This window comes from Cuculus canorus, chromosome 2 (assembly GCF_017976375.1).
Source record: "Cuculus canorus isolate bCucCan1 chromosome 2, bCucCan1.pri, whole genome shotgun sequence".
NCBI classification, from domain to species: Eukaryota; Metazoa; Chordata; class Aves; order Cuculiformes; family Cuculidae; genus Cuculus; species Cuculus canorus.
In genome coordinates this window covers 161,554,611-161,576,417 of record NC_071402.1, presented here as the reverse complement: position 1 = coordinate 161,576,417, position 21,807 = coordinate 161,554,611, and the positions used below count along the sequence as shown (strand labels likewise).

At 55.9% G+C, this 21,807-nt stretch overlaps 1 protein-coding gene across 2 annotated transcripts in view; it reads left to right on the top strand.

Moving 5' to 3' along the window:
• AGAP3 (ArfGAP with GTPase domain, ankyrin repeat and PH domain 3) overlaps window positions 1-21,807 on the top strand; it is a 116,770-nt gene that overhangs the window by 78,117 nt on the left and 16,846 nt on the right. For both annotated transcript variants that reach the window (XM_054058403.1, XM_054058405.1), the window contains exons 12-13: window positions 15,814-15,987; window positions 21,584-21,745. In XM_054058403.1, coding sequence (XP_053914378.1) covers window positions 15,814-15,987; window positions 21,584-21,745 — 336 coding nt within the window. The remainder of the gene's footprint in view (window positions 1-15,813; window positions 15,988-21,583; window positions 21,746-21,807) is intronic.

The window sequence follows — 21,807 nt, the reverse complement described above, 5'->3', positions numbered from 1 at the left end:
TATGCAAGTGGTAGAATATTTTCCAAGGGATTTTTTCCACTCGCTTGGCTGCCTCCAGGACTGATTGCAGCTGACGATGCAGTTGCCAGGGTAAGAGCACTGACGTGATCAAAATCCTTGGGGGTGGCTCGTATCCCTGGCTGATGTGGAGTCCTGGATCTGGGGTTGGTAAAAAATCTGCCCTGCTCCCAATTTGCAGGAAATTTACAGCTTTGCTGCCTCTGGGGCTCAAGGGCTTCGGGGTCTGCTGGGCATCTCTCATCTCATGGACTGGTGGAATGGTTTGAGTTGAAAGGGCCTCAAAGCCCATCCATTTCCACTCCCTTGCCATGGGCAGGGACACCTCTGACGAGATCTGGGGCTCCAAGCCCCATCCAAGCTGGCCTTAAAACACCTCCAGGGATGGGGCAGCCACCACTGCTCTGGGCAACCTGGTCCAGGGCCTCCCCACCCTCACAGGAAAACATTTCTCCCTAAGATCTCATCTCGGTCTCCCCTCTTCCAGCTCAAAACCATTCCCCTCATCCCATCCCTGCATCTCCTGACCAAGGGACCAGCAGAGGCAAAAGGGTTGTAGAGACCCAGCACTGGGTCTGCTAACAGGCTTGGAGCGAACGAAATGCAGGTGACCAGCATTAGTGCAACATTTACAGCTAAATCAACAACTTTTATGGCCCTAAATGAAGCCTTTCAAGGTCAGGAGACCCTAAAGCGGCATCTGGCTGGTGTCGCCCCTGCCAGCTCACCCTCCGTGCTAACGGCAGGCAGCGCAGTCCGTGGAGCTGGGATTGACCACCCTGGTGTCTGATCAGGAAACCCCTCAGACACGGGATTTTGAACAAGGCCCCTTGGGACACCAGAGGGTGTCCCAATATAGAACAGATCCTCTTCGTGGCACAGACAGCAACAGTGATGGAGGAGGTTCTGGTGAGGTGGGTGGTGGTCTCTTCTCCCAAGGAACAAGCAGGAAGATGGGAGAAAATGGCCTCAAGTTGCACCACAGGAGGTTTAGATTGGGTTTTAGGAAACACTCCTTCAGGCAAAGGCTTTCAAGCCCTGGCAGAGGCTGCCCAGGGCAGTGGTGGAGTCTCCATCCCTGGAGGTGTTCACACAATGTGTGGCTGTGGCACTTCGGGACAGGGTTCAGTCAGCACGGTGGGGTTGGGCTGACGAATGGACTGGATGAGCTTTGAGGTCTTTTCCAGCCTCAGTAATTCCTTGATTCTATGGTTCTGTTGCTCTGTTTGAGCCATCCCTTCTTCACCTGGGTCACCACGTGTCACATGTATGTGCTTCACCTGCCACAGTTATGACCCAAGAGTTCTTTAGGGCAAGCATCCTACATCAGGAAAATGAGTGGCCTCATCCTGGGAGACGCGCAGGGAAATGTGAAACGCTGTGTTCCTGGAAAGCTGCAAGCGTGTGGGGTGGAGGTGGAGCTGGAGCTGCTCTTCAGGAACGCCTGGGCGAAACATCTCGTCCCTTAGATGAGAATGAACTGTGACTGAGGAGTGTTTCCTGTGCCACGGCCAGAGCAATCCCAGCACAAATCTGAGTGGAGAATTGTCTGGGAGCAGCCTTGAGGAGAAGGACTTGGGATGCTGCAGGAGGAGAAGCTCCACATGAGCTGTCAGTGTGTGCTCACAGCCCAGAAACCAACTGTGTCCTGGGCTGCATCCAAAGCTGTGCAGCCAGCAGGGAGGGGATTCTGCCCCTCTGTACCGCTTTGATGAATTCTGGAGTCCTCAGCACAGGTGGGACATAGATCTGTTGGAGTGAGTCCGGAGGAGGCCACAGAGATGATCTGAAGGCTGGAGCACCTCCCGTATGAGGACAGGCTGGGAGAGTTGGGATGTTCAGCCTGGAGAAGAGAGGGCTGTGAGGAGACCTTTGAGCAGCTTCCAGTACAGAAAGGGGCTCCAGGAAAGCTGGGGAGGGGCTCTTGGTCAGGAATTGCAGGGATAGGATGAGGGGGAAGGTTTTGAGCTGCAAAAGAGGAGATTGAAATGAGATTTTAGGGGGAAACACTTCGCTGTGAGGGTGGGGAGATGGGACTCCAAACAAAAAGTGGAAGAACAGGAGCAGGGTGTCAGGGGTGGATGTTAAAGCTCAGGTCAGTGTGCAGTTCTCCAGCTCCCTGAGGTCTGTGGGCCTCCTGCAGGATTTGGTGTGAGAGAGCGCTGCTCCGATGTCTCCATGCCGAGGAGGCCAAGCGGAAGGATCCGAGCTGAGGGGCTGAGCTGAAGCACTGGAGTCTCTTAGGTGGGGAAAGAGCTGGAAGGAGCTATGGCAGAGGGGGTTGGAACTGGATGAGCTTGAAGGCTCTTTCCAACGCAAACCATTCCATGATTCCATAACTCCATGCTGCTTGGTCTCCTTGGCCCTGAAGGGCAGTCTATGAGGTCTGGCACATGTGTAAGGTAGGCTGCGTGTGAGCATCCTTATCCCTTTTGTCCTCTTCCTCCTCCTCCGTGATCGCTACTGTAGGTGAGGGAAAGCATTTTCAGTCCCGTGGTGGTGGAGGTGTTGCTTGGAATGCAGCATCCTGGCTGATGCTTGTGGTTGCTTGGGAATGACGAGGATCTGGGTGTCCCCTGGCTTTGTTCCACGTCCTGCCGTTCATCCCCAGCCCCACTGGCTCGGCCAGCCGGCCTGCATGGAGGAGCCCTCAGTGCACTGTGCCGGGTGGGACGATGGGGTCTCAGCCGCTCCGCAAGGCGCCTGGGAGCCCAGCCTGGACGTGGTGCCAGGTTTCCATGTGGGATTTGTGCCAAGTCTATGCCGGTGCCTTGCAACGCTCTTCTCAAGCAGATATCCCAGGAGCACAAGCACACAACGCCAAGGAGCAGAGCTCCTCACCGGTTCCGAGGCATGCGGGAGAGCCCCCCACTGGGTGCCGTGCTTGGGCGCTGCCCCCTGATGCTCGACTCCGCGGAGTGAGGGATTGGCTCCCCCAGGCCGGGGTTGCTGCGCCTGCTGTGATCATGTCACGTCGGGCTCCGTCGATGTTAACATCTCATTATCTTTGTTACTGTAATTACATTATCCGCTGCTTTATGCAGAATTATTCTCCGAGGACTAATTGATGGATCCATGTTTAATTCATTAATCATTAGCATCAAATTCGACAATTACAGTGCACACTGATTGTGGAATTTCAAATGTAATGAGGGAAGAATTAACAAAGAAAAGGGAAAACCTGTTTCCCTGGCACACCGCTGCTCGCCGTGGGGGACAATGACATTGAGGGAAGAAGAGGCAGTGGAGAGCGGGTTGGCATGGGTCACGGCAGCCGAGGGGGTGGTGGGAGCATCCTGTGCTTTTCTCCTGGCTGTGGCTGCACAATGTGCTCTTCCAGGACAGAACAGGGTCGTAGAATGCTGGAATGATTTGAGGTGGAAGGGACATCAAAGCCCATCCAGTTCCATGGGCAGGGACACCTCCCACTGGATCAAGGTACTCAAAGCCTCATCCTGGCCTTGGACACCTCCAGGGATGGGATCTAGGGGTTCTGGTTGATGGCAAGGTAGAATCATGGAACCATAAAATAGTTTGGCTTGGAAGGGACCTCAAAGCCTGTCCAGGTCCACCCCCTGTCATGGGAAGGGACACTTCCCACTGGATCAGGATGCTCGAAGCCCCATCCAACCTGGCCTTGAACACCTCCAGGGATGGGGCAGCCACCACTGCTCTGGGCAACCTGGGCCAGGGCCTCACCACCCTCACAGTAAAACATTTCTCCCTAAGATCCAATCTCAATTTCCCCTCTTTCAGCTCAAAACTGTTCCCCTCATCCTATCGCTGCACTCCCTGATCCAGAGCCCTGATAATGCATCCCATGGCTGCTCCACTCCCTGCATGCTCACAGTCTGTGCCTGCCTCTCTTCCTGCCAGTATTCCCTGCTCAGAGGTAGGAATCCCATACGCAGCCCTGCTTTCGTGCCTGTGAGCTGGATAGGAGAGGGAAAGTCGGAGCAGCTTGTCTGCTCCTGCCTGGGATCTGCTCAGGACTGGGCTGGCGCTGCACCCTATGGAGCCGTTCCGCTTCCCAGTGTGGTACAGCTCCTTCCCTTACAGGGATGCGGTACCATGGAGTCGCTGTGCTTATGGAGCTGGGAAGCTTCCACCCCACGTCCTGGTGGACCCTCCGCCTGGGGATGCAGGCAGGTTCCGCGTGGTCTCTTAAGTAGCCAGGGATGCTCCTTTTTCTGCTGTCACCCTTGCCTGAGGCACTAGAATTGGCTTCCCGCTTGCACCCTGTCTGCTTCCACGCAGTGCAGCCGGATTTAAATGGATGTTTCGAGCTTGGTTTGCCTGCATCGTGGCGAGTGGCTGCACGGGCAGCGGCAGCAGTGGCTTCTGAAGCTGAGAGGTCCGCTTCCAGACAGGCTCCTTCCACCTCCCTGCCCGCATCCCTGCCCAGAGCTCCCCGCAGCCACAGACAGGTGATTCCGGAGGGACTGACGGGTCCACTGCTTCCTGCCAGAGTGAGGCGGACTGTGCTGCTCTGAGCAGGAGCCTGACACTACCCACACTGGCCGGGATTTCGACTGGTTTGCTCCGCTTGCCGTTGAGCAGGGCTGGGAACGTTTGGTGTTGGTTTTAGTTGTGCAGCTGAGGGCCAAAGCGTTGGATGCGGGGATGCCAGAGCTGGGATGAAGGGCGTGAGGGACTGTTTGGGGTGTTTGTCCGTGTGGAATTGGCATGTGGGACCTTCATCCTTCCCAATCAATGCCATGGGAATGGGTTGTTTGTAGTCTGGAGGTGAAGCGGGGATCAGAAATGGAGTGAGATTTATCTGTAATTAATACTCTGCATCGTGAATCGGGTATAAAACAGCACAAATTCATGTGTATGTTGTAAATGTTATAAATTCCCTCTAACATTCGATGGTGACATCTCGGGAATGTTTATCTGGCTGCCTGGAGCAGGAGGATGAATCCAAATGTGAGGCTGGAGCCACTGCGTTCAAGGTTTTGCATGGAGTGGAAGCTGGAAATTGCCAGGACTTCTCAGGGGAGAGGTGGGACACATTGGGAAGGGACGGCATGTCAGGGCATTCCTGGCAAACCTTGGTGCTCCGTGAGCTGAAGGACTAGGATGTGCTGGATCGGCTTGAGGATGTGTTGGGTGTATGCTCGAGTTACGATGAATTCCAGAATTCCAAGCATTGTAACTCTGTTCTCTCAGCTGTTTCCTAAAGAAGGGAAACTGAGGCTAGGAGGAGGTGAAGCCAAAATGGCCAAAAAACTGTGCTGACACCATGCCCCCTCTTTAGAGCCCAGGAATTGCTTTTTCTTTCCCTTTTTTCATCCCTTTAAAGTATCACTGTGAGCACTGAGCTCCCATTTATCCATCTTTGGTCTCCATCTGGGCATTCGGAACAGGCGAAACATGTCGTTAGTGGCAGGTTTTCATGGAATCGTAGAATCCCTAGGTTGGAAAAGACATTTGAGATTAGGTTTTGATGGGTGTTGGTATAAATGACTCGAGCAGGAGTTCTGATTCATCTTCTGCTGCAAATCCCCCAGATCCCAGGTTCCTGAAGGAAATATTCAGCTTCTTAACCTTGGGTTGTCCCTGCATTCCCTGCTGCCTTCTTTTGGGGACCTTGATCCCACAGAAAGTCTTTCCAAGATCCTGGAGATAACAGAGCATCTCATCCCCATCATCCTCAGGTGCATGCTGGCTCCCATTGCCAACTCTTTTCCAGCCCACCATCCTCTGTGGTGCAGGAAGATGTTCTGCCTGCCCTGTACCCAGGAGCATGGGGAATATCTTGCATGGAATCATGGAATCTTTGAGATTGGAAAAAAACTCTTTAAGACCATGAAGTCCAACCCCACCATGCCTGGTCCATAGAACTGGATGTCCTGCAGTGGTTGGACCATGGTGAGTGTGGTGCTGCAGGTATCCTTGTTGAGCCCACTGGAAAGGGAACGTGGTAAGGCCCTGGCCCATATTGCCAGAAGTCACGGAGAAGTCATGGCTGCCCCATCCCTGGAGGTGTTCAAGGCCAGCTTGGATGGGGCTTTGAGCCCCCTGATCCAGTCGGAGGTGTCCCTGCCCATGGCAGGAGGTTGGAAGCGGATGGGCTTTGGTGTCCTTTGGACCCAAACCTTTCCATGATCCTATGAACCTCTGAGTGTGAAGCTGGTGATTCCACGATGAGCAGATGGTCCCCCTGCTCAAGGGACTCAGTTTCCTGTAACATCTTTGGTGGTTTTCAATATTCCATATGTTTCAGAGTCTGCAGACTTCAGCTCATCCCCAGCTTCTAATAATGGCCACACAGTCTCTGTGGATGTGTCGGTGGACACCAGACCCCAGAGCGAGATGCTCACCAGCCATCCAGTTGGGATCCAGGACTACGGAGTGGCGTGGCAGCTGGGAGACTACATCTCTCTCTTTGGTTTCCTTAGTGATTCCCGAGATGACTGGTGACTGCTTCTTAATTTCCCCGTCTGCCCAACAGGAATGGCTCTTCCTGCTTCCCAGAGGGACATCGCAGCACTGCCATGCACTGCCATATCCTCCCTGCAGATCCCAGGGACAGAATAGGGTGTCCTATTGTGCTTCCTAAATTCCTGAGCAAGGCCACCTCCACTGGGTGGATTCTGGCCATGCCATGCCGTGGAGGCAGTGATAGTTACGGCATCGCAACGTGTTGCATCCTTCGGCTTTGCCATGGTTATCTCTCCCTGACTGCTGCTCCAGCCGGTAGGAAGGCAGTGGAATGGTTTATCTGGAATGAATCAGCCCTTATGGGAGGAAGGAGATGCTTCCTTCTGGGGATGGAATGGGATACGCTGAGGCATTTGGAGTTTATCTGGAGTGGGAAAGATGTAACCAGCACTGTGGGGCTGAACTGGGACCTGCTGCGGCAAATGGGCTGAAAGCACCGACCCGTTGGCTGGGAAGTGGAGAGGCACAAGGAGCTGCTCCACTGAGGTGTCCTGGATGCTGCGGGAACACGCTGAGGTGTTCCTGAGTTGTGCAAACTAGATTGTGTTTGCCCCAGTGAAGACGTGGGGGTGTCTGTGAGGGTGGGGAGGCCCTGGCCCAGGTTGCCCAGAGCAATGGTGGTTGCCCCGTCCCTGGAGGTGTTCAAGGCCAGGTTGAATGGGGCTTGGAGCCCCTGATCCAGTGGGAGATTTCCCTGCCCATGGCAGGAGGGTGGAAGTGGATGGGCTTTGAGGTCCCTTCCACCCAAACTATTCCAGGATTCCAGGATTCTATGACCTGCTCTTCCCCTTTGCCAGACATCTGGCATTCCATATTTTCACCTCCCAGTTGCCTGAGGTTCCTCAGGAGCAGAGCCCCTGTGTGGCCATTATCGAAAGCTGGGGATGAGCGGATGAGATCTCCCTTCAGCCTTCTCTTCTCCAAGCTAAACAGCCCCAGGGCCCTCAGCAGCTCCAGAACCCCTGAGCTCCAGACCCTTCCCCAGCTCCATTCCTTTCCCTGAATGTGCTCCAGCCCCTCAGTCTCCTTGGAGTGAGGGGCCCAGAAGGTGGGCTTCTAGCACTGGCTGCACACAAGCCACGGTGTTCCCAGGAGAAACACTTGAGGGTCTGTGGAGGTGGCCACGTGTCATGGGAGCATCCAGGTGCCCCGGCCTGGCAATGCCATCACTACCCTCGTGCTGCCGTGCATCCCTGGGGTGGGGATGCCCTCCCCCTTGTCCTGACCAGCGAAGGAACCAGGCTGTGCCCTGGTTGCCATCGCTCTGACCCATCTGCTCCCCACGGAGCTCCTGGTCCTCGGGGCAAGGAGAAGCTCGCAGGAGGACTTGGATCACGGGAGGGAGCTGCAGTGCCGGCTCCCCTCCCACTCTGACTCTCCCTGATGGGAAACCAGAGATTGATTTTCTCCAACCCAACAGCATAATCACTAACCCTAATTAGAGATAATTACTGGGACTTGATGCACTTATTACTTGCTGGAACAGTGAAAGAGCTGTGCACGGTGGGGCTGAGCAGGAAAAAAAGCCTCAGAATGTGACGAGGAGAGGATGAGCAGGGAGAAGGGAGCGAGGTGCTGGGGATTCCTGCCCAGAAACCACCTGTGTCATGGGCTGCATCCAAAGCTGTGGGACCAGCAGAGAGAGGAAGGGGTTTCTGCCCTTCTGATCTGCTTGGGTGAGACCCCACCTGGAGCCCTGTGTCCGGTTCTGGAGTCCTCAGCACAGGAAGGACATGGATCTGTTGGGTTGGGTTCAGAGGAGGCCACAGAAGTGATCTGAGGGCTGGAGTGTCTCCTGTACGAGGACAGGCTGAGAGAGTTGAGGTTGTTCAGCCTGGAGAAGAGAAGGCTGTGGGGAGACCTTGGAGCAGCTTCCAGTACCGAAAGGGGCTCCAGGAAAGCTGGAGAGGCGCTCTTAGTCGGGGCATGCAGGGACAGGACAAGGGGAACGGAGCCAGGTGGGCATGTGGGGGCCATGAGCCAGGCCCACCGGCTGCCGTTATCCCGCCTTTCCCAACATCTGGCTCTGGGTGCCTTGCCGAGGGCACCTGGAAAAGCTAAGTGAGCGGCATTAGGAGCCACCTGGGAAAATCCTGGTGTTGGTAATGCCTGGGGTGACAGAGCGGCCGGTGCCCTCCTTCCCCCTCCTCACAGACCATGTGTGTACTTTTGAAGAGGAGCAGCTTGTCACCACCACAGACCTTTTTCCCTTTCTGCTGCCACCCAGTCTTACTGCTCCCTTCTCCTCCCTGATCCCAGAAGATCTCCTCCCTTCTGGAGATCCCTGTTCTGAGTCCTCCTTCCTGACCTCTCCAAGCTGCTCTGCTCTCCAGGCACATGAGGTCAGTGCTGGAGGTCTTCAAGGTGGTGCTGAGCAGATAAAAGTGCAAGAACCCATTGGCAGTGGGGAGGGAGGGACTCATCCAGCCATGGACTTGCTCCACAGAGTTCCTGTCAAAGGCCCACTCAGAGTGCCGGGGCTGTTTCCGCTGCTGGTTTATGGAATCACAGGATCCTGGAATGGTTTAACTTGGAAGAGGCCTCAAAGCCCATCCACTTCCACCCCCTGCCATGGGCAGGGACACCTTCCATTGGATCACGGGGCTCCAAGCCACCTCTCCCTGCTGGTCCCACTGCTCTGGATACCGCCCAGAACATGATCGGATTTTGGGCTGTGAGCACACATTGCCGGTTCACATTGAGCTTCTCATCCCTGAGCACCTGAAATCCTTCTCCTCAGGGCTGCTCCCAACCCATTCTCTGTCCATCTTGGGTTTGTGCTGGGATTCAGGGGCAGAACCTTTCAGGTAGGACCCATGCATGCTTGTCCCAAGCTTTTCGCTCTCATGTCTCAGAAACCGTTCCTGACATATTTCACCCAAACTTGTTGGAGAGTAAATGACATTATCATGGTGATGCTCACAGAAGAACTTGGTCAAGTGACACCAAAGTTTCCTCAGGCGTCCCGAATCCCATGCGCCCCATAGAGATGCCGTGGTCACTCTCACCCACACAGATGGTGGTGATGAGTAACAAAATTAAAGTTCAGTAGTGCCTTAGGTAAAAGTAACCTTGACTTCGTCATAGCAGAGTAAAATCTGTCAGAAATAGTGTTAAACTTGCACACAAAAATGTGCATGGGAGCCAATTTCGCAGCACTGGAAGCAATTACGAGCCGGATCATCTGGGAGAAAGAACTTAGACAGGGAAAAAAAAAAGTGAAGCATAATTAGGAGTTTTTAAAGGACATTTTATTGGATTCCGAAAAGTTAAAATCAAAAGAAGGATTGTGGTGTTTAAAAATATCTAAATCTAGGTTAGAGGAGATGTGAAGGGCTCGTTCTCACTCCATCCGGACAGAAGAGGCCACGGGCACAAAGGGAAGCAGAGTGGAGTGAGCTGTGTTGGGCTGAGGTGTTTTACGCAACTGGGTGGTGGAAGTAGTGATGAAAACAATGGCAGCAGAATGGGGTAGAACCATGGGATGGTTTGGACTGGAAGGACCCTCAAAGCTCATTCAGTTCCACCCCCTGCCATGGACAGACACCTCTCACTGGCTAAGGGACTCCAAGCCCCATCAACCTGGCCTTGAACATCTCAGGGGACAGGGGAGCCACCACTCCTCTGGGTGGTGGGGCCTCCCCACCCTCACAGCAGAACATTTGTGCCCAAGATCTCATCTCAATCTCCCCTCTTTCAGCTCAAAACTGTTCGCTTAATCCCATCGCTGCAATCTCTGATCAAGAGCCCCTCCCCAGCTTTCCTGGAGCCCCTTTCAGTACTGGAAGCTGCTCCAAGGTCTCCTCAGAGCCTTCTCTTCTCCAGGCTGAACAACCACAACTCTCTCAGCCTGTCCTCATACAGGAGATGCTCCAGTCCTCACATCATCTCCGCGGCCTCCACTGGACTCACTCCAACAGCTCCATGTCCTTCCTGTGCTGAGGACTCCAGAACTGGACACGAGACTTCAGGTGGGATCTCACCAGAGCAGATCAGAGGGTCAGAATCCTCTCCCTCTCCCAGCTGGTCCCACAGCTTTGGATGCAGCGCAGGGCACAGTTGGTTTCTGGGCTGCGAGCACACGTTGCTGGCTCATGTTGAGCTTCTCTCCCAGCACCCCAAGTCCTTCTACACAGGGCTGCTCCCAATCACATCACCTCCATTCTGTGTGAAACCGCAGATTGCCCTGACTGAGGTGTAGGACTTTGCACTCTGCCATGTTGAACCTCATAATTAATGAATCCGGATTGAGACGGAGCGGAAAGCCCTGGCTGGCTGGCGATGGCTTCGGCACAATCCTGCCTGGCCAGCTGGAGCAGCGGCTGGAGGCTCTCCCTGCCATGGAGCCCCTTGCCAGCACCTCTGCTGCCAGTGATTAATGACGAGCAGCCCCTGAAGTGACCCTTCTGACTGTGTGGGACGCATTCCATCTCCTGCCGTTCCCAGACTTGCTCCCACTACGGCCACACAAAGGGCTTGTTCCGCTGTTTTATCTGGGCTCATTGCTCATGGAGAGGGCAAAAACCTCATGCCAGCCCCGTGGCCGCAGGGCACGCTTGGAACTGGCCAGGCCGAGGCAGGAAGGTGGACTTGTGCAGGGAATTACGCTGTGGATTGAAAACTTGGGAAGAAAGTCACCGGTGAGGTGGGAACAGCAGTGCAGCCACCCACCACCCATCTCCATAGAGATTCCAGTGCCTGATGGGAAGATGGATACCGTCTGCCGTGTCTGAGAGCTGTTTCCTCAGTGGACTTCTGCTTGAGTCCATCATCTCCATTGCCTTCCTCCTAGAGGGAAACTTCTCCTTCCTTCTCTCTCAGAGCTGCTTGACTTGAAAAGAAGCCACATCTTCATGTTCATCCTCCAGTAGACCCAGATGTTAAGCTCACTGCAGCTTCCGTTCCTCCCCAGTACTTTCTTCTGTTCCTGTCAACATGCAAATGCCATGGGGTCCCTTCCACCACTGCCTTCTGACCTCCACTGCTCTTGTGCCAGTGCTTGACTAGTTTCTGCCGAAGTCGCTGTTGTGTCCACAGCATCCTGATCACTCTGTGCCACCATCTTTACCCTCTGAGTTGTGAGAGCACTCTGGGCTCCTCACTCCAAGATGGACCTGGAGGGGCTGGAGTGTGTCCGGAGAAGGGAGCGGAGCTGGGGAAAGGTCTGGAGCCAAAGGGTTCTGGAGCATCTGAGGATGCTGTGGCTGTTTAGCCTGGAGAAGAGGAGGCTCTCCGCAGCTCCTGGAAAACAGGTTGGAGACTGGGGGGTGTCAGGGTCTTTTCCCAAGGAACAAGGGATGGGATGAGAGGAAATGGCCTCAAGTTGTGCCAGGGGAGATTTAGATTGGATACTGGGGAAAATTCCTTCAAGGAAAGGGTCGTCAAGCTCTGGCAGAGGCTGCCCAGGGCAGTGGTGGAGTCTCCATCCCTGGAGGGACTGAGGGAATGTGTGGAGGTGGCACTTTGGGACAGGGTTGAGTCGGCACAGTGGGATTGGGTTGGATGAGCTTGGAGGTCTTTTCCATCCCAAATGATTCTGCTGATTCCACGATTCTCCAAAGCATTGCTAGGAGAAGCAGGAGATTCCCCTGTGTCAGAGCATCTGTGAGGCCCGGAGAAAGGCAGCGCCTCCCACTGTGAGCAAGCTGGCAGGTCCTGATGGCCTCGGTGAGAAGCGGGGCTGGGAAACCTCACTCACCCGTGGTTTAGATCAGGGATTTCTCACAGCCGTTCTCTGTTGGCAGAGCTGGGAAGGACTCCTGTCATCCTGGTCCAGGTTGCCCAGAGAAGTGGTGGCTGCCCCATCCCTGGAGGTAGTAAAGGCCAGGTTGGATGGGGCTTGGAGCCCCTGATCCAGTGGGCGTTAGAACTGGGTGGGCTTTGAGGTCCCTTCCGACCCAAACCATTCCAGGATTCTATGATCCCAGAGTGTGCCCTGCTGTGCTTGTGGGGCTGTGGGGGTGCTTGGTGTTGTTGCCATCTCCCAAGGAGAACTTGGGAGTTGATGTCTTCCAAATGACATGTCTCCATCCCGGTGCTTTGGGTTGATAAGAGCTCACCAACGTATTTTTAGTTTTGTGACTGGTACGAATTGTTCAGGAGGAAGGAAGCAAGTGTGTCCAGCAGAACAGCATGTGATGCTCGGTTCAGTGTCCACCTGATGATGACTCTTCTGGTTCTGGACCTGCTCTGGGAAAGGCAGCCACGGGATGCTCCCAGGGCCACTGTTGATAGAGAGCAGTGAATTTTGTCTTTACCTGCAGGGTTTTCGCAGTCAGTCCAGCGGGGCTTGCTGGCTCTCACCTCCCCTCCAGAACCAGTTGGTTTCCCAGAGCTAAGGCACTTCCCACCAGCTGGATATCCACCTCCACACAGTCCAGGAGCAGCATGGTGGGGTCCAGAGCAGCCACGCGTGGCTTTTGGGAAGGCTTTGAAACACAGTCTGGCTGCCGACACCAATTTGAGCGTCAGTGCACTAGGATAATGTGCTGTAATTCCAGTTTTTATTTGGAATAACTGGTGATCCATTAGAAACTTGTTACCTTAAAGTGGTGGTTGATGGGTAGCAGTAACTGGTGGCTCTTTGGGACATGGTTTGGGAGATTGTGAACAGTGTTGGTCTCTAGTGCAATGGAAAATAGAGCTTGCAGTGTGGTGGGTGTGCTCGCCCTGAGAAGCCATGGACGCCTGGAGAACTGCAGCCAAGCTGCATCCACAGGATGAGGTGCAGTCTCTGCTGGGGCAAAACTGGTGGCCCCATTCATGAGTCATTATGCTGTGCCAGAACAGAGCTCCAGCGAAGGAACCAAGAGCGGAGCTTGCTCCAGGTGGCAGTGGCTGGTTCCGTGCTTTCAATTTTTGTGGGAGCCGCAAACATCTCAAGATGTTTCTGCCGCTGACTCACTTTGCCATGCACAACTCTTCACAATGACATCCAACCACACCGTCCTTCCTGTGAGAGTGTCGCTGGGGTGCAGAGCAGAATTTAGCCGCCCTCTGACCATTGTCCTGTTGGCCACTTTTTAAAGCTGAATAAATCCTCGAATGGGTTGGGTTGGAAGGGACCTCAAAGCCTATCCATTTTCAACCTCCTGGGACACTTCCCACTGGATCAGGGGCTCCAAGCCCCATCCAACCTGGCCTTTACTACCTCCAGGGATGGGGAAGCCATGGCTTCTCTGGGCAGCCTGGGCCTGGGCTCCCCACCCTCGCAGGTCTTATCCACACGGAGCTCATCCCATCCCATCCCATCCCATCCCATCCCATCCCATCCCATCCCATCCCATCCCATGTCACTCTGTCTCATACTTTCCCTTCCCATCCTATCCCATATTATCCCATCCTGTCTTGTCCCATCCCATCCCATCCCATCCTGTCTCACCCCATCCCATCCCGTCTCGTCCTATCCCTTCCCATCCCATGCCATCCCACCCCATCTCATCCCATCCTGTCTCGTCCTGTCCCTTCCCGTCCTATCCCATCTTATCCCATCCCATCCCATTCCATCCCATCCTGCTTTGTCCTATCCCATCCTGCCTTTGTCCAGTCCTATCCCATTCCATCCCATCCGTGCAGTCCCCAGGGCCCATCTCTCCACGATGCCAGGAGAGCGGTGTTGTCCCTGCTCTGGTGGCAGCCGGCTCCCTCCCACAAGGAGGCGAGAGGAGATGGATGCGGCAGTCAGGAGCAGAGCGCCAGCTAATTACCCTTCCGAGTGTGTCTTGTAAATTAAGGGCTAATTAGAGGCAAAGTCGGTGTCGTGGTTCTACACGTGTTTCTGCGGCGCGGAGCAAGGGGAGGGAGCGAGGGGGAGCACGCGGCAGCAGGGATGGAGCAGCTGAGCCACTGGCTGAGCTGCTCCTGCCCCACCAGCAGCTCCACCACGGCCGGGCCGGCAGCGTCTGCAAGCGAGGCTCCCGGATATTCCCAACAGGGAAAGGGGATGTTGTGAAGGGAGGGTGCTCATGGGCAGCACCGGGCTGGTGGCTCCGTCACCTCTCCATTCGGCGTCTGCCTTTTCCCAGGTGGATCTGTGTTTCGAGAGCCGTCGTTTCAGGCACTTGGCAGCCCCAGGCGGCGCTCGGCACCAGTGGCATTGTTTTTTGTGGAAGCAGCAGGGACTGAATGGGATGGGATAGGACAAGACGGGATAGGATGGGACAAGACCAGATGGGACGGGATGGAGTGGAAGGGATAGGATAAGGTGGGATGGGATGGGGTGGGACAGGATGGCATAGAATAGGACAGAAATGTCACTCTGGGTGCAGAAGCTGTGGCTCCACACTGGATTCCATGCAGCTATGGTCTTCATGGTGGGATGCTGAGCTCTGAAACAGATGGAGTCTCCCTCCTTAGGGATGCTCCAGAACCATGCAGCTGTGGGTGCCCTGCTGGAGTAGGGGTTGGACAAAACGACTTCCAGAGGATCCTGCTTACCCAACAGTCCTGGGAAGCAAGGAGCCCGGCTTCTCTCGTCCTGGCTCCGCACATGGCCATGGGCAGTCAGCTCCAGTGGGCTGCAGGTAGGGATGGGGCCCCTTGGCTCAGCCCCGCGCTCCCAGAGCACTTGCTCCATGGTGGCTGGAGCTGGATGCCCTAAGGAAAGGTGTAGGGAAGTGCTGTGGTGAGCAGCTGGAGGGTGATCCTTCCAGGACAGAGTTGTCCTCTGTACGGATTGCCTGCAGCCTCGGACAGACGGGGTTTCAGTCTCTGACAGAGCTGCTCTGGAAATCTTGGATGTTCTTGTGTTCCAGAAACACTCGATCCATTGTAGAAGTGATCCTGTCCTTCTTGACAGTACTGAAAGCTCCTTTCCTGGGGGGTTCCAGCTCCTACTGGTGGCTGGAGGGGTTTCCAGCTGGTGAGAAGAGGCTTTTCCACCCAAGATCCCCACCTTGCAGATGCCCGTTCCCCCTGGCATCCTCCTTGTGGTTTCCCGTTCACTCCTCGTGCCCTTAGCATGCTTTTGTTTCCTCTGGTTAAGAAGTGGGCTGGACACTCCGACTCTGGGTGGATTTGTTTCCGTCTGGGTGCTGGAGGCAAGAGCGAAGCTTGCAAGTGAAGCACAAGCTCCAGCTGCCAGATCTGGCCAGCGGGGGAAACGGTGTGCTGGGATGCCTGAATCTCCATCCCGGGACACTGTGCCGGTGTCTCCCTCGAGGAGTGGCAAATACCACGCGGCGCTCTTTTCTTGGCACCTCTGAGGGCGATGCGCTGGCATCATTGGGGCAGGAGAGCCCTCAGAGCCTATCCTCATCCAGGGCTGCTCCAGGACAAGGCACAGGATGGCTTTTCCTTCTCCACCATACTCCGGAGTTGAGCCCTGCTAAATCCACATCTCTCCTGCAGGTGCTCCCCACTCGACCAGCAGCACCTCCCTGCACTCTGAGCGCTCCATCAGCGGCATCAACCTGGTGGGCTTCAGCTCCAAGCCCGATGGGATGCACCAGCGGTCGTACTCTGTCTCCAGCGCGGATCAGTGGAATGAGGCTGTGGCCATCCCCGGCAGCTGCCCCAACCCTGGTGAGTAGCGCTTCCAACCCCACTCCACTCAGCTCCAGCTGGGAATGATGCAGTCCCAACCTCTGCGCTGTGGCTCTGAGACCTGACTTTGTTCATGGGTGTTGGACACAGCATTTGGGGCTGTGTAGGGATTGTCCACCTTCATCAAGGGCAGCGGGCAGGGTCCAAACCAGGTGGAGAAGCTCTCCTGGTGCACACGGTAAAGCAATCTCCCTTCATCCGAGGGATCTGCTCCACGTCCGGGCTGCTCTGACTCCTTCCTGGGAGGAGGAACCATTGCTTTCTGCCATCTCCACTCCTCCTTGGCTCCCCCAGCTCCCAGATTTTGGGGCTGTTGAATGAATTAGGGCAATTCCTGCACTCAATTCTGGAGTCCTTAGCCGGGAAGGACATGGATCTGTTGGAGCAGGTCCAGAGGAGACCATGGAGATGATCCAAGGACTGGAGCACCTCCTGTACGAGGACAGGCTGAGAGAGTTGTGGTTGTTCAGCCTGGAGAAGAGAAGGCTCTGAGGAGACCTTGGAGTAGCTTCCGGTACGGAAAGGGGCTCCAGGAAAGCTGGGGAGGGGCTCTGGATCAGGGAGTGTAGGGATGGGACGAGGATGAATGGTTTTGAGCTGAAAGAGGGGAGTTTGAGATGGGGTCTTAGAGAGAAATGTTTTGCTGTGAGGGTAAGGAGGCCTGGCCCAGGTTGCCCAGCGCGGTGGTGGCTGCCCCATCCCTGGAGGTGTTCAAGGCCAGGCTGGATGGGCCTTGGAGTGCCCTGATCCAGTGGGAGGTGTCCCTGCCCATGGCAGGGGGTGGGACTGGAGGGGCTTTGAGGTCCCTTCCTCCCAAACTGTTCTCTGCTCCTGAGCGTTCCTGTCTCCGGAGCGCACGCGGTGCAGCCCGCCCCCTCCCCCCACGCTTCCTCCGCTCTCCGTGGATGTTTCAGGACAGTTGAGTGAATTAAAATAATTCATACATTTCCCAACGTAGCCACTTTGCCGAATTGGAAAATAAATGCTTTTGTGCTGCATTCATCACTCCTTCGTTCCTGGCTCTGCCGCCGCACTAAAAAAGCAGTTAAATGCACATCAAGAGTGGAGGAGCCATTTCCATGCCTGCTCGCCCCTTGTCGTTCTCATTAGCGCAGCAGCCGCCCCCCCGCTCGCTCCCAGGGGCTTTCGCAGTTTAAAGAGAGCCTCTTTATGATCATTACCGGAGTCCGACTGTGCCGGCGCCATTTGCAGCTGAGGAGGCTCCTCATTTGTAACTGTGAAAAACTATCAATTTCAGCGCGCCTGATGCAGCGGCTCCATCATTGGCCCCATCAGCTCCCTGCTGGAAGCGAATTAATCAGACTGGTGCTGCTGATGGGGCAGCGCGGGCGACGGGAGCGGAAGGGCGCAGCTCTGAGCATTAATGTGCCGGCAGCTCCCCCTCTCCGCCCTGGACACGGGGTGCAGCGGCATGGCCGCCGCTCCCAGAGGAGGCTGGAATGGATGCTCCGTGAGCCGCTTTGAGCATGGGCATGTCTAGGGTGCTGCAGGGAAAAGGAGGATGAGAGGGTAGAAGGGGGACCTCGCCACAGGCAGGACCTTGCCCTGCCGGTGGCAGCCAGAGCTGAGCGTGCCGACAGCCAAGTGTGCTGACCGCCAAGCATGCCAAGAACCAAACATGCTGACTCCCAAGTGTGTTGACTCCCAAGTGTGCCGGCTCCTGAGTGTGCCAAACACCAAACGTGCCAACTGCCAAGTGTGCTAACCACCAAGCATGCTGACCACTAAACATGTTGACTCCCAAGCGTGCTGACCACCAAATGTGCTGACTCTGAAATGTGCCGATTGCCAAGTGTGCCCACTCCTGAGCGTGCTGCCACACTTGCTGACCACCGTGTGTGCCGACCACCAAGCATGCCAACCGCCAAACATGCTGATTCTGAAGTGTGCCGACTCCCGAGTGTCAACCTTCAAGCATGCTGACCGCTAAGCATGCTGACTCCTGAGCATGCCGGCTCCTGAGTGTGCCAACCACCAAATGTGCCCACTGCCAAGCATCCTCAGTGCACGCAACAGCCGGGTGTGCCCATCCACTGTGGTCGGCATGCGTATTGCCTTCTCGCAGGTGAATGTTGTTTGCCAGCCCTTCCATACGGTGTCCCAGGGACAATCCTGGCAGGTCTCCTCCTCCTCCCAGCTCCACTGTGGAGCCCGGGGGCTGGCATGGCCATGCTGTGCATTCCGAATGTCCTGGTTCTGGTCCGAGTGTCACAGGAGAGTGAGCCAGCCTGGCTCCCTGCCCATGGCATAACACGGCCATCCAGAGTGATCTGCCAATGTCACGCAAAGGCTGGCACAGCCAGAGGCCGGGATGCTGCTGTGTCTCCCTGGGGGGGGTGCAATGTCAGGTGGAATCACAGGATCATGGACTCGTTTAGATTGGAAAAGACCTTTAACATCATCAAGTCCAACCACAAACCCAACACTGCCAAGTCCATCCCTAAACTCTGTCTCTGAGCGCCACACGCACATGGCTTTTAAACCCCTCCAGGGATGGCGACTCCACCACTGCCCTGGGCAGCCTCTGCCAGGGCTTGAAACCCTTCCCTGAAGGAATATTTCCTGATATCCAATCTAAACCTCCCCTTTTGCAATGTGGGGCCATCTCCTCTCATCACATCCCTCGAGAGCAGAGGCTGAGCCTCACCTATCTCCAGCCTCCTTTCTGGGAGCTGTGGGGAGTGATGAGGAACATTGGTCGGTGCTCATTGAGCCTCACAGGCACTGCCGGCTCTTTGTCTGCTTCCAGATCCCGCTGCCCCGTGCCCAGCTTAGGGCTCACAGTGCTGTCCTGGGAGTGGCTGGGAAGGCAGCAATTCCATCCCTCCCAGCATCCACTGCCCATTGCGGATCCGCCCTGGGCTGTCGAGGAAGGGCTGGGGGTGGCAAGCAGCTTCCTGGGCTCTGGTCCCGGCAGCTGGAGCAGTGCACGCGCCGGGCTGGTGGCTCTCCGGGCTGCGTGTCCGGTGGGAAAAGCAGGTTCTCAGCGTCAGGAGGGAGGAGGCTCTTGGGAGAGCTGCCGGGCGAAGCCAAAGCAGCTGTGCCTCACATCCAAGCCCCGTGCTGGACCCCATCCAGTCGGATTGAAGGAGACCTCAAAGCCCATCCAGTTCTAACACCTTCCACTGGATCTGGGTGCTCCAAGTTCCATCCAACCTGGCTTTGATGTGCTGCCTCCTCCAGTTGTGCCAGGAGAGCTCATGGAGGAGGGGGGAATGGGTTGTACAGGTCATGTAAAGTGCTCAAGCACATGTTGTGTTTGTCCTTCATGGAAGCACCTCTGCATCCCACCCATAGGGACCCAGAGGCTTCCTGGGAATCCATCTGGTTTGGAGGAAGGAACTAGGCGGTCCCACATGTGCCTGCAGAAGCATTCCCATGGTGGGACAGGAACCTGGAAGTCCTGGGGTGGGTCAGAGGAGCTCACGTCTGCCCTGCTGGGGAAAGAGTGAGAGCAAGCAGTGCCTGATCTTGTAGCCGGAGTGTGATTCCCATTCTGCCGCCACCCCAGTGCAGTCCCATCCCCATCCCAGTGGAGCCTGGGAAGCTCCCAGCTCTGTGTCTTTATCTGCTGGGCAGGAGGAAGAGCAGGGATGTAGGCACACTCTGCTCTGTGGAGCAGGAGCTATTGGGCTCTCCGAGACCACAGGCACCTTGGCAGGAGCACAGGAGCCCTCACCCTGAGCTGGGAGCAGGGAACGGTGTCGGATGGTGTGACGCTCGGCCCAGGGGATCATGGGTGGCAGAGGTGTGGGATGCGCCATGCGCAGCCTCATGCGAGGCAGTGCGGGTCCCAAGGCTGGTAGATGGAGGGGCCTCACACCTGCTCCGAGGGGAACAGGATCCCGATTTTGTTAGATTTCTCTCTCCTGATTGATAAGGGTGAGCTCTTTCCCGGTGGATCAATAGCAGCAGGAGCACCGACTGGTGTGTGTCAGCAGCAGCCCAGCCGGAACCAGGGATGGAAGCGCTCCGATGCCGCATCCTCTCCCAGCCTTACAGGATGGCTCCCAAACACTCCCTGTCCCTCTCCAACCTGTGGTTTGGGTGTTGGACTCGCTTTAGAATGAGATTCAGCAAGCCCGGCTGAACCGGGATGGGAAGGGAGAGCAGGGGCTGGGATGGAGCAGGAGAAGGGCTCACCTGGCTGAACTGGGCTGGGAAGGGAGAGCAGGGGCTTGGATGGAACAGAAGGGCTCACCTGGCTGAACTGGGCTGGGAAAGGAGTCTGTGATCTCCTTCATGATTCCAGGTCCCATGGAAATGGGAGGTTGGGGCAGGATTGGAGCCACCCGGATGCTGCAGAGGGGATGGCAGTGGGCTGGGACCGGCGCTCTGGTGGACATGGGCAAGGCAGGAGCACATTTCGGAGAGGGTTAACAGCGCGGCGAGGGCTCCTGCGCCTCGCTGCCTTCCCCGGAGTCTGCATTTTTATGCTGATTGGAAGCCGGCGCTGTGTGCGCTGCTGAAATTGAATGTCAGGCTTTTGATTTTGTTGCTGGTCTCTAATGAAATTTGACATTTAATGGTGAGTGCAGCGGCAGCGTGTGTGTGTGTGATCGGAGCTTGATTAGCGCGCTCTAATTGACAGTAATTAGGCAGCTCCCTGATTGTTTCTAATTCTGCTATTAATTGTAAGGAACAGTATGATTGAGGATAAATTTGGTGCGTTGCTGCTGGGGATGCAGCTTCTTCAGCTCCGTATCGGAAGCCTATTGAGACCATCATGCTTAGGTTCCAGAGTGTGGCAACCCCAGTCACCTCGCTGGGCAGGATCAGTGCTTCCGCAGTGGCTCTGCGGATCCTGGGACCCGGATCTGCACCAAGAGCACCTCCTGGGACCATCCCTTCCCGAACTGCCCACGTCCCACTGAAGGGCCGGCATGTCAGGCTGCCCCAGTGGTGCCACTGTCTCGGCCACAGCGCTGTCTGTGTGATCAGCCGGGATGAATACTGGGGCAGACCATGTCCAGCCTGAGCCAGGGCCAGTGTCAGATCTACACTGGCAGAGGAGGACCTGTTGGTTCACAGTAGCTGAACATGAGCCAGCAGTGGCCCAGGTGGCCAAGAAGGCGTCCTGGCTTGGATCTCTTCACCTGAGTGACTGGGGATGGCATGAGAGGGAATGACCCCAAGTTGCGCCAGGGTGGGTTCAATTGGACATCAAGAAAAACTTCATGGAAAGGGCTCTCAGGAACTGACAGAGGTACCCAGGGAGGTGCTGGAGTCACTATCCCTGTAGGGGTTCAAAAGATGGGGAGATGAAGTGCTTAGGGATATGATTTAGTAGAGGACGGGTACGATTGGACTGTATGATCTCAAAGGTCTTTTCTGACCTAGGGATTCTGTGATTGGCTGGGATGAATCCCGGAGCAGAGCGTGTCCATCCTGAGCTGGAGCAGGTGTTGGAGCTGCCCTGGTGGTGGAGGTGCCCGTGGGACTGCGCATTCTGAGCCCGGTGGAGCTCCAGGGCTGTCTCCAGACACTTGGGTGTCCTAGGAAACACAGACTATCGTTCCCTTGCCATGCATGACTATCATTATCTTTGTTCCAGCTAACGGTACCGCCGATTCCCTCAGCTCCAGCCCCAATGTCTCCAGTGCTGCCAGCCCGAAGCTGGAACCGCCTCCATCACCGCACGCCAACAGGAAGAAGCATCGCAGGAAAAAGAGCACAGGGACGACGCGGCCTGATGGACCCAGCGCGGCAGCGGAAGGTAGGAAAGCTGCCTGGGGGCAGCTCCTCAAGCACCACCGGGCCCTGCCAGGGCTCATCAGG